This window comes from Schistocerca americana, chromosome 3 (assembly GCF_021461395.2).
Source record: "Schistocerca americana isolate TAMUIC-IGC-003095 chromosome 3, iqSchAmer2.1, whole genome shotgun sequence".
Classification (NCBI taxonomy): Eukaryota; Metazoa; Arthropoda; class Insecta; order Orthoptera; family Acrididae; genus Schistocerca; species Schistocerca americana.
In genome coordinates, this window is record NC_060121.1 from 253,649,846 (window position 1) to 253,667,850 (window position 18,005).

Below are 18,005 nucleotides of genomic sequence, written 5' to 3' on the forward strand. Positions count from 1 at the left end.
TTGAATACCCCAACGCTTTCCGAAACGGAATGCCCCATGCGTCTAACTCCTACTGCCATTCCGCGTTCAAAGTCCGTTACTTCCGACGTGCGGCCACAATCACGTCGAAAACCTTTTCACACGAATCACCTGAGTACAAATAACAGTTCTGCCAATTCACGATCATTTTATACCGTGTGTACGAGGTAGCACCGCCATCTGTATCTGCGCTTATCGCTATCACATGATTTCTGTGACCTCAGCGTGTAATTCGATACGTTGGCAGCAGTTCGAATGCAGGGGCCAGCTAGCGTAGCAGATGAAGTCTTTGGAGCAGGGTGGTCAGTCGCTCAGTGTTTGTTTACTTCTGAGCGACGCGAAGAGCGCGCCCCACGGCCGCCGCAGGGTGGCGACGCTAGTGGGGGCTGCGGCCGGGGATCGATGCCCCCTCCCCCTCCGCCTCCTACTGTGCGCCGCCCCTCCCGCGGCTACCCCAGCCACCTGCGCGCCGCGACTCCGCCGCCTCCGCCGCCGCCGCCGCCGCCGCCGGCGCCAGCTCAGTGCAGCCGGACGCTCGACACAGCCTGCCAGCCCTGTGCGATGTGGCCGCGCGGCCCACGGCCACACGCTGCGCGGGTCGCCAAGCCAGCCCGTGGGCACTCCGTCTGACTGCGCCCGCCGCAGGTCTTTAGCGCTAATTGGATACGGCGACCGCGCGACGCGACTCCTGCCACTGTCGCCGCCGGCGTCGCTGTGACACGTCGCGGTCGCACTTGTCACGAGTGAAACGGACCGTGCGCGTAAACCAGTCAGCCGACTGACCCGATTAGACCACGCGGCTGCTGCGGCTTTCGACCGGCGCGTCCAGCGGATTCCCGCGCCACGTACCCTGTCCCCCCTCCTCCACGCCCCTCCCAACCCTTCGCGGCCGTACCCCCTCCTACGGCTCCCCTCCACGGCCAGAGTGGTGCTGGAGCACGTGGCGCGCGAGTTGCAGAAGCACCGCCGCTTCGCGAAGCGCAGTGTCTACCCGGCTGCCGCAACACGCAGCGGCAGGTGTTAGTAAACCCCGACGCTTCCACTGCAATTCCTAGAATGCACGTTTTGGACTGCACACTGCTGACAGGAGCATCATACTGTGTTTCATTGTATGAGAAGGCGAAGTGATCCAATTTAATTCCTGGCGATTTTGAACAAATGGGTGTGCAGCAACTGAACGTTATGTTGATAAGCTGTAGATCCCTCTCTTGCTTTGTCATCGAAAACGACTGGAGACTGAAATGCCTAGGAGACAATTATTAACACCGAGCAAGTACTACGTCAGTAGCGTTTTTTGCTGGTATTGTACTAGCTCTGCGATACATCTCCAGCTGGCAATGTGCTAGATTAACAATAGTGACGACCCTAGACGCTTGCAGCATATATTGGGTAGCAGACGTGTTTCAGTGATGCTGGAGAGATAGCTAGGAGGAAAATAGCTACAAAGAAAAGACGTCTGCACAGTTTTATTACTGTCGAATAGAAGCGAAAAAGTGCTAAGCTGTTTACAACGCACAATGCGTCGGAGTTGATCATGGGAAGGGCAGAGACAGTATACAGAGTTCTGCAGCGCAGTTTGAGAGAGGTGTGAACCCCTGGAATGCTGGCAACTCGCCGAAGAGCGTGCTGAGCGGTGTGCCATGGAGGACGCCAAGCGTTCCTCCGCCAACAATGGTTTTCTGCGTGACGCGGAGAAAGAGACACTGCTGAGGGACGGTGGGTCGAGGCCCGCGGCCGGCGGAGGCGGCGCGCCCGCCCCCGCAGTCAAGTACGCTCCCGCGGGGGCGGTTGGAGCGGCAAGCGTCGTAGTGGTGACGGCGGGAGGCGGCGGCGGCGGCGGCGGAAGCAGAGGCGGCGGCCACACGGCGCTGGAGCGTTGCCTCGCGGCTGCCGTGTTAGCGCTGTTCGTCGCCTGCCTCGCCTTCTTGGCGCTCGCCGCGCTATCTTGGTCCTCTTGCCAGCGCACAGGTAGGCCTAGCATTGCCTAGCCTAATGTATGCTAGTCTAGCCTTCGCACGCTGTATGCCCTCACCCGACACGTGCCCGCTGATGGTGCAGGTGGTATCCGTCACCTCTGGCAGTGCGAGCTCAAGGTCAAAGTCGTGTCACGTGATCTATGGGGAGACACGCTATTTCTTGTGTAACTGGTGGAGCGAAGGAGAAGGGGTTGTAATAGAATATACTTCCTTTATAACTGTCTCTTTGCTTTATTTAACCATTCAGCAACAGTTTTATTCGAGTTGAAAACTATTTGCAAATAATAATCAATAAAGCTGCTCTACATATTATTTACTGGCTATCACAATCACTAAGTATGTATGGATATTCCTGGAAATTGTGTTAGGGCACATATTTCGGCTCCTCATTGCGACTTCTCCCACGTTGAAGGTATGAAACTCGATTTTATAATAAATAATATGGAATGCAGTCGAATTAAATCAGATGATGCTGAGGGAATTAGAATAGGAAATGAGACACTTAAGGTAGTAGATGAGTTTTGTTATTTGGGGAGCAAAATAACTGATGATGTTCGAAGTAGAGAGGATATAAAATGTAGGCTTGCAATGGCAAGGAAAGCGTTTCTGAAGAAGAGAAATTTGTTAACATCGAGTATTGATATAAGTTCAGGAAGTGGAGTGTAGTCATGTATGGAAGCGAAACATGGACGATAAATAGTTTAGACAGGAAGAAAACAGAAGCTTTCGAAATCTGGTGCTACAGAGGAATGCTGAAATTAGGTGGGTGGATCACGTAATTAGTGAGGAGGTACTGAATAGAATTGGGGAGAAGAAGACTGCTTGGCACAACATGACTAAAAGAAGTATCGGTTGGTAGGACACGTTCTGAGACATCACATCACCAATTTAATATTGGAGGGTAAAAATCGTAGAGGGAGACCAAGAGATGAATACTCTCAGCAGATTCAGAAGGATGTAGGTTGCGGTAGTTATTCGGAGATGAAGAGGCTTGCACGGGATAGAGTAGAATGGAGAGCTCCATGAAACCAGTCCCTGGACCGAAGACCACAACAACATAGAATATGAATGGAAAAGACTCCTTTGTTTTCGTAGCCGGCCGCTGTGGCCGAGCGGTTCTAGGCGCTTCAGTCTGGAACCGCGCAACCGCTACGGTCGCAGTTTCGAATCCTGCCTCGGGCATGGATGTGTGTGATGTCCTTAGGTTAGTTAGGTTTAAGTGGTTCTAAGTTCTAGGGGACTGATGACCTCAGATGTTAAGTCCTATAGTGCTCAGAGCCATTTCAACCATTTTGTTTTCGCTTTTCACTGTTTTTAAGGTTTTTTAAAAGTTTAGTGTACACAATACAATTACAAAATTTCAGAATTTATAACTTTTTATGGATATTTTTGGTAAGAGTATGAACAGGTGTTCTGAACTACTAGTTGGTGAAAGAGCAACATACAACTTATGGGAAAAACACTATCGTCATAAATCAATTGTTAACTATTTGAATGTCTCACGTTGAACCTTGTTTGTTGTTACTGCAAACGAAACCTTGATTCGCTCATACTGAATGGGTAAATGGGTCGGGGTTATTAGTATACGGGATATGCGAGAAACCTTTCCACCTCCTGAACCTGTGAGGATAGTATTTTCAATGAAATTATTTCTCACAATTTTAATCAGTGAACTGGAAGCATTACAAAGTTTCGGAATAGTCAGAAGCAGATAAGCCATAAGTACAACTTTTCTAATACAACGGTTTTCTATTAAAACCGACTCTGAGAACGAAAACAAAACATCACATTGTTGTCCATACAACTTTTTAAAAACTATACATGTACGGAAAGTTTTGTGAGTGTGAATTCCTAAGGGACCAGAGAGCTTAGGTCATCGGTCCCTAAACGTACACTAAAGTAAACTAAATTCCGCTAAGAACAACACACACACGCACACACATCCATACCCGAGGGAGGACTCGAACCTCCGATAGGAGGGGCCGCGCAATCCGTGGCATGACGCCTCAAATCACACGGCCACTCCGCGCGGCGAAACTTTTGTCTAAATGTTTGAAAGCCCTGCTATGGTAGTTAGCACTGCGAGAAAGGATACGGAGACGCACATTTTCACAGCACAGCTGAGTGCAACATAACATTTTATTTCTCGCGTTTCACAGAAAACCTGTACGTTGGGGGATATATAATGATGATGATGATAATGAGGTCCCATACTCCGAGGAGCGTATGGGGACGATGCGGGAGACCCGCACCGCCGACTAGGCAAGGCCCTAGCGGAGGTGGTTTGCCATTGCCTTCCTCCGACCGTAATGGGGATGAATGATGATGATGAAGACGGCACAACAACACCCAGTCCTCTCGAGGCAGGAAAAATCCCTGACCCCGCCGGGAAGCGAGAACGCTACCGCAAGACCACGAGCTGCGGACTCGGGTGTATATATATTCTACTACAGGAATTTCGGCCAGACGTAGGATATATACACTACTGGCAATTAAAATTCCTACACCACGAAGATGACGTGCTACAGACGATAAATTTAACCGACAGGAAGAAGATGCTGTGATATGCAAATGATTAGCTTTTCAGAGCATTCACACAAGGTTGGCGCCGGTGGCGACACCTATCACGCGCTGACATGAGAAAAGTTTCCAACCGATTTCTCATACACAAACAGCAGCTGACCGGCGTTGCCTGGTGAAACGTTGTTGTGATGCCTCGTGTAAGGATGAGAAATGCATACCATCACGTTGATAAAGGTCGGATTGTAGCCTATCGCGTTGGTCGAGATCTAATGACTGTTAGCAGAATATGGGAATCGGTGGGTTCAGGAGGGTAATACGGAATGCCGTGCTGGATCCCAACAGCCTCGTATCACCCGCAGTCGAGATGACAGGCATCTTATCCGCATGGCTGTAACGGATCGTGCAGCCACGTCTCGATCCCTGAGTCAACAGATGGGGACGTTTGCAAGACAACAAACATCTGCACGAGCAGTTCGACGACGTATGCAGCAGCATGGACAATGGCTGTGGTTACCCTTGACGCTGCATCAGCGCCTGCGATGGTGTATTCAACGACGAACCTGGGTGCACGAATGGCAAAACGTCAGGGCCCGTGAGACGGCGTCTGGAGTGCCGTCTGCTTCTCGTAACGGTTGACGACGAATGTCAACATACAGTAACCCAAGTTCCATGCATTGGTATCTGTTTCAAACCCGTAAACATGTCGAGTTTTGTGTCCACGAACTACGATTTGCGGACAGCGTTGGTTTTCTGTTACCGTTTGAAGAAGACTGCTGTAGAATCACATCAAATGATTGTCGAAGCTTTCGGCGAACATTCTCTTGTGAAACACAGTGTTTTGAGTGGTTCAGAAAATTCAAAAGTGATGATTTTGACGTGATAAACGACGAGCGCGGGAAACCACGGAAAAAGTTTGAAGGCAACGAATTGCAGGCCTTATTGGATGAAGATGATAACCAAACTCAGCAGGAACTGGCGGAATAATTGAATGTGACAGAATAGCAGTTTCTCTTCGGTTAAAAGCTATGAGAAAGGTGCAGAAAGTGGGAAATGACTGAATAAGACATCAAGGAAATCGAAAGACCACTTGTGAAATGCTGCTCGCCAGATACATAACAAAGTCGTTTTTACATCTAATAGCGACAGGTTATGAGAAATAGAGAATCCTCAGCTTCGTAAATCATGGGTGAATCCAGGCAAACCATCGACATCCAGTGCAAGACCAAGCTGCTTTGGATAGAAGACAATTCTCTGTGTTTGGTGGGATCAGAACGGTGTCATCTATTGCGAGCTGCTAAAACCTCGTGAAACCGTTAACACTGATCACCGCCAATGGCAAATGATCGATTGCGACCGGAATATGGAAAAACGCAACACAATGTCATATTGCTCCATGATAACGCCCTATCAACGCAGCAAAAGTGTCAGGGAAACGATCGAGGCGTTCAGTTGGGAAGTACTAGAGCTTATTCTCCAGACTTGGCTCCGTCCGATTATCATCCATTTGCATGACTGGGACACGCTCTCGATGAAAAACGCTTCAGTTTATATGAAAATGTACTAAAATGGATCGCTAATAGGTGCGCTTCTAAAGAAGTACTTATTTATTTTTTTATTTTGGCGTGGCATTCCTAGCCTGCCGGAGAGGTGGGAGAATGGGAGAAATGTATAAATAGCAATGGAGATTATTTTTAATAAAACACTTTATCAGCTTCAAACAACAAACGTGTAACTATTGCAAACCAAATTCCGGTTTCATACGTCTACACCTGGTAGTTTGGTCTGTCACCTCTCCAGAGGTTTATTGTCGACGGGGCGTTAAACATTAATCTCCACCTCCCCCTCCACCAACAGAGGTTTAGTGCAGTCTTGCCAGGGTAAAATGTGGTGTGGCAGGCTCTATAACAGGGAATCAAACGTATCGCTCAGGTGACAAGTCAGGTTACACGAAACGAACCGATGGGCACGTTTCAATCTGCCGTCTTCAAGTGATGTCATCATCTCAGCACAGACATACCACAAAGATCTTGAGTCCACTCGGTTTGATGTGAGGCTTTAGGCCTAATGGAATTACTAATGGTTCAAATGGCTCTGAGCACTATGGGACTGAACTTCTGAGGTCATCAGTCCCCTAGAATTTAGAACTACTTAAACCTAACTAACCTAAGAACATCACACGCACACATACCCGAGGCAGGATTCGAACCTGCGATCGTAGCGGTCACGCGGTTCCAGACTGTAGCGCCTAGAACCGCTCGGCCACCCCGGTCGGTGGAATTACTAATAAACAGGCAAATGCTCACTTACTGAAACAATAAATTCCAAAGTTTATAGGGATGTCATCCATTTATTATTATGCACATTGCGTGAATAATATGGTATGGGTATCGCACGACTACAAGAAACGCACGCTAAGTTACAAATCATTCTTATTATACGAAAATATAATTCATTCTCACTTGTAAACATAGTAGCAAATATTGTTAACATTTCACAAATCAGATTACACTTTCCTATAATCAGTTATTCTCTGCGCTGTTTGCAGATTTTCGATCTTAGACACATGCGGCAACACATCCAACCTATACTTCGGCCCCGCCTTCCACTACTGAACCGTTTAGCACGAATGCGAATAATAGAGAATTGTGAATGTGGTTCGATGAACCCTCTGCCAGGCACTTAAATGTGATTTGCAGAGTATCCATGTGGATGTAGATATAGAATCGCTTCGCTAGTCGATGCTGATAACACACGAAGTGATTCGGCTTCTTTTGGTTGCTCAATTATTCTTAAAATACGTTAATAAAATGATGACATGATCATGTAATTATAGGTCAACATTAACAGGTTCTCTCTTACTATTACAAACAAAACCTGAACGATAATTTAGTCATAAATTAATGAACAAAATATGAAATCTGGCGCGTAGGATAGGGAGTATTTCCTCCATATTTTATCACAGCACCAAACCAGATCGCAAGGCGGTTCAGTTCCCTCGTAGGTGTAACTGTGGTAGCATCTGTCATTCGTACCTCAGTCAACTTTACGACGTCACGCGTCAGCTACTGCATCTTTGCTCAGCTGTGGTGTGAAACGTGGGATTAAAGCTTATGCTTCCGAGAGCCTGAAATGTCACAATGTGCGTCATCTCTGCCGTATGTTGCCAGTGTTGTTACACAACACTGCTTCATGACTGACGCTTTTCTCGTACAGAAGACCACAGACGGGTCATCTGGTGACACAGCAGGTTGCTGTCAAGGTCTGGTTTCAAGGCCCCTCTTCCGGAGGACCAATCCTCAATTGTGCCACGAGAAGATGAGACAAGTCTCCCAAAATGTCTCGCAGTGTGAGAATGGTGTCACCCAGCGTCTTCGAAAGACCTTTTTTTTTTTGGAGCTATTTTAATGGCTTTGATATGTACAATCATATACAGGGCATAGGTAAAGTGATGTGAACACCTGTACTTACTTGGGAATGGTTTATTAATAAGGGGTTGGGCCCCCATTTGCCCGTAATACAGCTGCGATTCTTCTTGGAATAGTGGCATTTAATGAGTGCATAGTCTCCAGTGGAGCGTTATGCCACACTTCGATCAGAACCTCTGCTAACTCCTGTAGAGACGAGGGAGGCAGAAATATGCTCCTGAGTCTGTGTTCCAATACCGCCCACAAGGGTTCGATAATGTCCAAGTCTGGGGACTGTGCTGCATTTCAGTTACATCCTCCTTATAGCGCGATTGTACCGTCCTGGCTGTGTGAATGAGTGCATTATCGTCCTGAAATATGGAATCATTGTTGGGGAGAAACATTTGAATCGTGGGACGCACCTGATCACCTAAAATGTTCACATAATCAGTGGCTGTAACTCAGCCTTTGAGAGTAATGGTGGGACCAAGCCATCACACTTCCACCTCCGTGCTTAACCTTGGAATCAAGCAATCAGGATTATAGGTTTCTTTTGGCGTTCTTCAGACCTAAATCCGGCCCGATGTTGGAAATAACGAAAACGCTGACTCGTCGGACCATATGACGTGCTTCCACTGATCAGCCGTCCAGGATTTATGCTCCTGTCGCCATGTTTTACGCTTCTTTGCGTTGGTTGTCGTCGCTAATGGTGTCGGTCTAGCAGCTCGTCCATGAATATTCGCTTTATGGAGTTGTCGGCGGAGAGTATCGATAGATACGGGGTCTCGAATATTGATATTGAGCTCTGCAGTCACTTTAGCCGCCGTAGTTTTGTGTTGCTTTGACACAATTCGTGTTAGCGTACGACGATCTCTATCACTTAGTTTCAATTTGCGCCTACTATAACGTTTACACAATGATGTGTTCCCCTGTTTTGTATAGGCTGTCATGAGTGTTGAAACAGTTTGCTCTTGAAACATTCAATAACTAGGCTGCCTTGTTACTAATGATCCAGCTAATCGGGCCCTCACAAACTGCCCTCTTTGGAACTCTATTATGTCTTTCATTGCACGTCAACCTCGGCCTCTGAATATTAATACAAAGTGTGTACTACTCGTAAACAACCTGCACTGATGCCTTGTCCGTTCTGAACACACACAGTCCAGCGCGACATGTGCTTTACCTGCGTTGTTGACTGTCAAACACAACCAACCCATTACTACTACTGTTCACATTATTTTGCCTATCCCCTGTAGTTACCTGAATATGAAACACCCTCTGGTTTACTCACACAATCACAGCATCATGTATTCATGTCATATGCATCATTCCATTCACAAATGCACTTGGTCCATTTGCGACGATGCCCTTGAATAACACTGGCTAAGATTATGATTTCTCATACAAACACGATAACACATACATATAATAAAACATACTATACACGCTTATCATACGAGGGTTGGAACTTAAACAGTGGCAACTATTTATTCACAACCGGTACAAAAGAGTTACATGTTTGCACCTGTTACTGTCCTTCAAAGTAGTCACCATCGTTGTGTAGAATCCGTTGCCAGCGATGCGGAAGGCGTAATATACCGTTCGTTAGCGGAGCCTGTTTTGTCGATGGTGTGAATGGAGCGCCCTAATGCCTGTCGAATCTCTGGAACAGTTCTGAAGCGAATGTCACAAAGTGGTTCCTTCATCTTCGGAGTCAAATCAAAGTCACGAGGACTCAAGTTCGGGGAGTATGATGGATAGTACAGTACTTTCCAGTCCCATCGACCGAACAGAGCAGCCACAGTTTGCGCTGTATGCGTCGGCGCATTGTCGTGCAAAATGATGGGTGGATTGCGCAGAAAGTGTCGCCGCTTCTTTCAGAAAGCTGGTCGCAGGTGATGCTCCAAAAACGAACGGCAATACTGTGCATTGACGGTCTGCCGTGGAGGAACGTAATGCGTTAGGATATCATCATCACAGTCGTACACGAGAATCACCATCACTTCCACCATACTGGGCCTCTGACACACTTCCGACTTTCGCGGCGACCCGTAATGATGTCATTCGTTGGACTGGCATTTCAGTTTTGGCTCGTACGATGTGGCCCATGTATCATCCAGTGTCACGATAGGGCATAAGAAAGCCTCTCCTTCGCGCTCATAGCGCCCCGAATGCGTCTGAGCAGCGTCGTAACGCATCCATTTCTGCATTTCCGTCAAGTCATGCGGAACCCATCGTGATGCAATTTTTCGCATGCTCAGGCGTTCCTTCAGGATGCGAAGCACAGTCGTATCCGCTAATCCGGTTTCGTGGGCGACCTGACGAATCGTATGGCGTCGATCACTGTCCACTAACGCGGCAACATCATGCATGTCTTCTTCAGAGACGCTAGGACGACCTGTCCGATGCATGTCTGCCACAGTTTGGCGACCTTCGTTGAAAGCTTTTACTCAACGTGCCACTGTTCTGTGCGGTAATGCCGATTCCCCGCACGCGTCTTGAAGACCTTGATGACACTGCCGTGCTGTACGACCTCTGGCACATTCAATCTTGATCCAACTCCGTTTTTCCTGTTTCGAAAACACAGTGACACCGTTACGTTAGACCGCTCGCTGCGCACGCCGGTGACTTGGGACGGGCGAGTCCATTTCCTCGGAGGTAAGGTAGGTATGTCAACAACGTGTGCTATCAGCGACAATAGTAGATTCCATTGCATAGTGTCTCCACAGCAGTTTTGCCGCTATTTAAGTTCCAACCTACGTACATTAAAGTCTCTTGCCGCGTTTTTGTTCCTATATGTGAAAGCTAATCGTATGCACTACTGTTTCGGGGGCAGCGTCTCCAGCGGAAGTGTCCTGTTCATGCTGCTCTCATCTTTTACTTTCCCCCGTTTGAGGAAGTGTGAGGAGGAGTTTGTAGCCTTTCGTCTTTTACTCCCCTGTGTACGTGTGAGTCTGTGATTATTTCTGTAGTTTTTTGGTGTCTGTGAAATGTGATGATTGTTCTGTTTGTGTCTGGTACTTGCCTGAGGTAAGCGAGATGATTGGTGTTATACAGGGTGTTACAAAAAGGTACGGCCAAACTTTCAGGAAACATTCCTCACACACAAAGAAAGAAAATATGTTATGTGGACATGTGTCCGGAAACGCTTACTTTCCATGTTAGAGCTCATTTTATTACTTCTCTTCAAATCACATTAATCATGGAATGGAAAGACACAGCAACAGAACGTACCAGCGTGATTTCAAACACTTTGTTACAGGAAATGTTCAAAATGTCCTCCGTTAGCGAGGATACATGCATACACCCTCCGTCGCATGGAATCCCTGATGCGCTGATGCAGCCCTGGAGAATGACGTATTCTATCACAGCCGTCCACAATACGAGCACGATGAGTCTCTACATTTGGTACCGGGGTTGCGTAGACAAGAGCCTTCAGATGCCCCCATAAATGAAAGTCAAGAGGGTTGAGGTCAGGAGAGCGTGGAGGCCATGGAATTGGTCCGCCGCTACCAATCCATCGGTCACCGAATCTGTTGTTGAGAAGCGTACGAACACTTCGACTGAAATGTGCAGGAGCTCCATCGTGCATGAACCACATGTTGTGTCGTACTTGTAAAGGCACATGTTCTAGCAGCACAGGTAGAGTATCCCGTATGAAATCATGATAACGTGCTCCATTGAGCGTAGGTGGAAGAACATGGGGCCCAATCAAGACATCACCAACAATGCCTGCCCAAACGTTCGCAGAAAATCTGTGTTGATGACGTGATTGCACAATTGCGTGCGGATTCACGTCAGCCCACACATGTTGATTGTGAAAATTTACAATTTAATCACGTTGGAATGAAGCCTCATCCGTAAAGAGAACATTTGCACTGAAATGAGGATTGACACATTGTTGGATGAACCAATCGCAGAAATGTACCCGTGGAGGCCAATCAGCTGCTGATAGTGCCTGCACACGCTGTACATGGTACGGAAACAACTGGTTTTCGCGTAGCACTCTCCATACAGTGACGTGGTCAACGTTACGTTGTACAGCAGCAACTTCTCTGACGCCGACATTAAGGTTATCGCCAACTGAACGAAGAATTGCCTCGTCCATTGCAGGTGTCGTCGTCGTTCTAGGTCTTCCCCAGTCACGAGTCATAGGCTGGAATGTTCCGTGCTCCCTAAGACGCCGATAAATTGCTTCGAACGTCTTCCTCTCGGGACACCTTCGTTCTGGAAATCTGTCTCGATGCAAACGTACCGCGCCCCGTGCTAATGCATACATCAAAAATGGTTCAAATGGCTCTGAGCACTATGGGACTTAACTACTGAGGTCATCAGTCCCCTAGAACTTAGAACTACTTAAACCTAACTAACCTAAGGACATCACACACATCCATGCCCGAGGCAGGATTCGAACCTGCGACCGTAGCGGTCACGCGGTTCCAAACTGATGCGCTTAGAACCGCACGGCCACACCGGCCGGCAATGCATACATCAAATGGGCATCTGCCAACTCTGCATTTGTAAACATTGCACTGACTACAAAACCACGTTCGTGATGAACACTAACCTGTTGATGCTACGTACTGATGTGCTTGATGCTAGTACTGTGGAGCAATGAGTTGCTTGTCAACACAAGCACCGAAGTCAACATAATCTTCCTTCAACTGGGCCAAATGGCGGTGAATCGAGGAAGTACAGTACATACTAACGAAACTAAATTGAGCTCTAACATGGAAATTAAGCGTTTCCCGACACATGTCCACATAACATATCATCTTTCTTTGTGTGTGAGGAATATTTCCTGAAAGTTTGGCCGTACCTTTTTGTAACACCCTGTATATATATACAGGGTGGTCAGAAAATGTGTGAAATGCTTGTAGGGATGTTACAGAGCGGGTTGTACTCAGACATAAATGTTAAGAAAGAAATTCGATACGTTGCACCGTTCCCGAGTTATTAAGCACTGAATGTAGCCAATTGGGGCGTCGTGCGCTCACATTCAAGCGACCTCCCAGGGGCGGTGTTACCTAACGAGCGCTTTGTTTGGTTAGCAGAAACTTGAATTCGTGCGCGCAACGACCTGATTGGCTAACTTCAATGCTAAATAACTCGGAAACGGCGCAACGTATCGCATTTTTTTCTTAACATTCATGTCCCAATACAACAGAACAATCTGCCCAACAACTTCACGACAAGCGTTTCAGACATTTTCTGACCACCCCGTATATATATATATATATATATATATATATATATATATATATATATATATATATATTTGGTATACAGGTGAATCACCTGAAACTTGCACTGAAGATATTGCGGTAATGGAAAATGCTAATGTGTTGTTTTCATAAAAGGGATTGGTATTCAGGAGCTCGTATTGTTAGCCAATAAAAATATTGTAATAATACTTATAAAGTGTGTTTTTTGTGCAGTTATAACGTTTTTTACATGGAACAATGTCTATTGACGCTAACAAACTAAAAGTAGGCTAGATAAGAATGTCAGTGGTGTTTGTTGTAGGAGCCTAGTTCGAGTCGTTTACGAGCTATCGTATTTTGAAAAGTTTAGACACCGACACTGGTTTGTGCCATTCAACGTATGTAGTTGCCAGGTATGAGGTTGTTATGTTTGCTTGCAGTGTGCTTGCGTGTTTCTTGAGTGCATTGCGACTTGCTAGTCAGTTAGTGTGTGACGCTCCAAGTAATAGGTCGTGAGTGAGCGAAGGGATTTACCAATGCAGAAAAAACCGACATGCTCATGGTGTGTGAACAGTGTAGGAAGCATGCAGTCCCTTCTTGTACGGTGTATGCGCAAGAAATGCTAACAGACGTCAACATCTCGGCAATTATTTATCAACCTCTTAAACTAGTTACGTGAAAGTGGTATTGTAGCACCTAGACAATATAACTGAAGGACACAAGTGACGACTGAAGAGAAGGAAATTAATGTTCTTCCTCCTGTTGCTGCTGGTGTGCATGTTAGCACCAGCGGAATCGCACGAGGAAGTAGCACCGGTCAGGCAAGTGTCCTATGCATTCTCAATTGACGTAGGTTCTATCCCTATCACATCTCTCTTAGTCGAGAGAGGCGTGGAAACGATTATGAGACTCGTGTTATTTTCTGTACATGGTCATTAACTCAAGATGTATCATATATCTTGTTTAGAAGTGAAGCCACGTTTACCAATCATGGCCAGGTAAATCGCCGATGCAAGACTTCGTCAGTTGGAACGTCAGCGTCTAAGGAGTGTAAACTTGTGGTGTGAGATAGTGCACACAGCTCATAGGCCCGTTTCTCGTAGACGGAACACCGAACGTAGGTAAGAATCGTAGACTCCTAATAGACCATCTTCCACGCATGCCTGAATATGTTCTTCTGCAGACTAGGAGGAACATGTGTTGCCAATATTATGGCTGTCCAGACCGTAGCGCACGAAGTACTACAGAAAATCTTCACGAATTATTTTCAAATCGCTGAGTTGGACGCAGGGGACCTGCACCTTGGCCGGCCTGTTCGTCGGACCTGACGCCCGTAGATTTTTTCCTGTGGGGAAAGCTGAATAACGCTGTCTACGAGAACACAGCAACTACCGCTTTTGATATGAAACGACGTATTACTGAAGCCTACTTGCATAGAAACGCTACTGGGTTCATATGTCCTGTGGCCTCTCAGGCGCACAATCAATAATAAAAATGGTTCAAATGGCTCTGAGCACTATAGGACTTAACTTCTGAGGTCATTACTCCCCTAGAACTTAGAAATACTTAAACCTAACTAACCTAAGGACATCACACACATCCATGCCCGAGGCAGGATTCGAACCTGCGACCGTAGCGGTCGCGCGGCCCCAGACTGTAGCGCCTAGAACCGCTCGGCCACTCCGGCCGGCAAATCAATAATAAAAAAGATCTTGTGCTCCAGCGATGCTACGCGTCCATTATTATTAATTAACCCACGAGAGGTGACAGTACGAAGGCGCTCTGTGGCTCCGTACCGAATGTATATTGCCTATAATTTAGTCATATATTCTGCATGAAAGGGACCAGGCCGAGCAAAGTTAAAGTTACTGATATGCTTCCAAAATATCTTTCTGCAGTCAGAGACTCTCGTTCTTAAGGTTTTCTTGTTGAAAATCACTCTATCAGTTCACTGTGGTACGTAGCATGCAGATGTTGCACACTTTTTTAGTAGGCCCTGCTAGTTCGGTGAAATATCGTCTTCCCAGGGCTGCAGAATTCAACAAAATGATACCTAGCGTTGCCGGGAAGCATTAGTGACCATTTCGTCTCGAACAAAATCTATTCCCTATGATGTGATCTATCACCCATACACATTTGAAGCGGAGTCTTTAAAGCACCCTTCATAAATACACGGTCTCCTAGGAGGAATGGTCAGTATCTAGGGATACGACACGAACGATCATTTGAAGCAAAAAACTGCAATAAACACGGACTCTGAAGTGTATATCTTAAGAGTTAGGAGCACTTCTTCATCTCCGATACAGTTAAATACATCCCTTCTACTGAATAAGGGTTCACTACTCTTAAAGTATGTATTTTAGAGCCCATGTTTACGACTTTTTTTGCTTCGAGTGATCGTTCCTGTCATGTCCCTGAATATGACCATTCCATCTGGATGACCCTGTATATTAATAATTGAAAACCCCTAGTTGCTTTCTCAAGAGTTGGTTAGCCCTAGAATTTCCTTCTAGGGGGAAAACTAGAAATATTGTATATAATAAGGTTTTGTTTTAATTAATATTTACTAATTTCCGGGATTCTGCAATGTGTGATGTCAGCAATTGTGTGGTTCACCAGCTTGCTGAGAATCGTCCAAGTTGCAATATTAATTTTCTTTATTACTTGATGGCTAGTTTCGAGCCCAAGCTCATTATCAAACCACCCACTAGGCAATGCAGTAACATCCACTGCGACAGCTATGTGACTGTTCATTCCAGTTAAACACATCTCGTAAATTAGCGCAGGGCTGAACGTCATTCACCTAACTAGTCAGGGTAAATGAAGTTCAACTCTGTTTTCATTCATAAGGTGCGTTTAACTACAATGAATATTCATGCAGCTGTCGTAATGGATGTTACTGCATAGCTTGGTGGATGATTTGATGATTTGCTTAGGCTCAAATCTGATCATCAAGTAATAAAGAAAATTAATATTGCAACTTGGACAGTTCTATGCAATGTATTGTACAAGCTGGTTAATTAACACTTTTTATGACTTTGATACTGTGTTAAAAACTAGAAAATAAACAATAGAAAGATTTTATTACGTTTCCTAAAGAATAAACATCGGAGTAACAAGTCAAGGCCTTGGTCTCATAATGTGTGTGCGTGGGCGAGTGGCTGACGGGATGATCACCCAAGTGTACGACTCTGTTTCGATCAGCTAACACGTTCTGTAGATATCAGCTTCTTTGTCTTATTACGATCAACATGAGCCTAATGAAGTTGTTTTTCACTTGGAAGCGCCTTGTGTCTTCTAATGAACTGATTGCTTAGACATTTGTTTTTGCCCACGAAAAGGCGTGTGACCAGCTTCCTTGCTGACAAAAACAAGTGTGTGTGTGTGTGTGTGTGTGTGTGTGCGTGCGCAGTATTAGATCGCAGATCAGAGAGCGCGCAGTGGACTATCAGTCGCGTTGTCAGGCAAACCCTACGTGTCGTGCAGCCAAATGGGAATACATTAATTCCCAGCGGCGGGGCCACCGTGAGGAAACAGACAAGAGTCATTTAGGGCGCCGTCCACACCATTTATTTGTCTAGCAGCACTTGTGAAACCGCTCCGAATTTAGTTCAACGACTCGTTCAATGAACTGGCTCTACTCCTAGATTGTCTTGTTCTGCGGGGAAAAAAGATCTACACCCTTGATCACAACGAAATCCCTAAACATTCCTTCGAAACTGCGATAACAATCAGCTTGTCTGGAAGCAGGAGACAGAAAGCTAAGCTACGTTTTTAGTGAACTGAGGTCATAAGAGACAGAGCACAACGTCGACCAAAACACTATTATCCACACACTGTTGCCTCACAGATTCTGTTGACAGGGTGTTTAGTTATGCTGATAAACAATTATCGTCTGCGAATTGTTCCTCCACTGAACGCAGAAACGAGATTGCAAATATCAGCTGAAATGTAAGAGAAAATGCGCCTGACCGACCGTAGGAGACACGCCCGATATAAGGCAATGTTCTGACTGACTCATCATGATCCACCCCCAGATCACTAAGGACAGCAACCTGAAGTTCGGAGAGGGTGTGGATCGTGTACCGTAGGCATCGCTTAAGAAGGAATTGTCCGAAATTCCTCAGGGGGTGAAATGGGGGATGAAATGCCTTTTGAAAGTATATCGCTATTAAGGGAATTTTGAAGCTAGAACTACGAAAACTGGTATTTTATTTCTCAGTCAGAAAATAAAAAATACGTGTCCCATCATTTTTAGAAATTCTGCCTGTAGGAGGTAAAATAGAGGGTGAATGTTTTTTGAAAATAAATAATTGCTAAAGAACTACTAAAGGAATTTTGAGGCTACATCTACCACAATTGGTATTTGACTTCTCGGTTAGAAATTAAAAAAGAAATACGTGTTTCAGAGTTCCTGGAAATACAAAAAAAATGGCTGTGAGCACTAACTTCTGAGGTCATCAGTCCCCTAAGAACTACTTAAACCTAACTAACCTAAGGACATCACACACATCCATGCCCGAGGCAGGATTCGAACCTGCGACCGTAGCGGTCGCGCGGTTCCAGGCTGTAGCGCCTAGAACCGCTCGGCCACTCCGGCCGGCCTGGAAATACAATCCATAAGGGAGTGCAATAGGGGATGAAAATTTTTAAGAAACTATTTCGTTACATTAAAAAAATTTAAAGCTAAATTTATGAAAATTGGTATTTTACTTGTGGGTGAGATATAAAGAAATATTTGTTAGGAGATGAAAGTTGCTATGGGAATATCTCCACAAGAAAGCAAAGGTCATTCTTAACAAAAAGTTTGGATTCCAGTGCCACAATCGCTTTTTGGTCAGAAGTCCGAGATCCACAGTGTCAACAAGGGTGTGCTGAGA

At 45.9% G+C, this 18,005-nt stretch overlaps 1 protein-coding gene across 1 annotated transcript in view; it reads left to right on the forward strand.

The window, feature by feature from the left end:
* The first annotated feature begins 787 nt into the window (after nt 1-787).
* Nucleotides 788-18,005, forward strand: part of LOC124606813 (neprilysin-1-like) — a 535,942-nt gene continuing 518,724 nt past the window's right edge. The window contains exon 1 of the mRNA XM_047138881.1: nt 788-1,986. Within this exon, the coding sequence (XP_046994837.1) occupies nt 1,659-1,986 (328 nt within the window). The 5' untranslated portion in view covers nt 788-1,658. The remainder of the gene's footprint in view (nt 1,987-18,005) is intronic.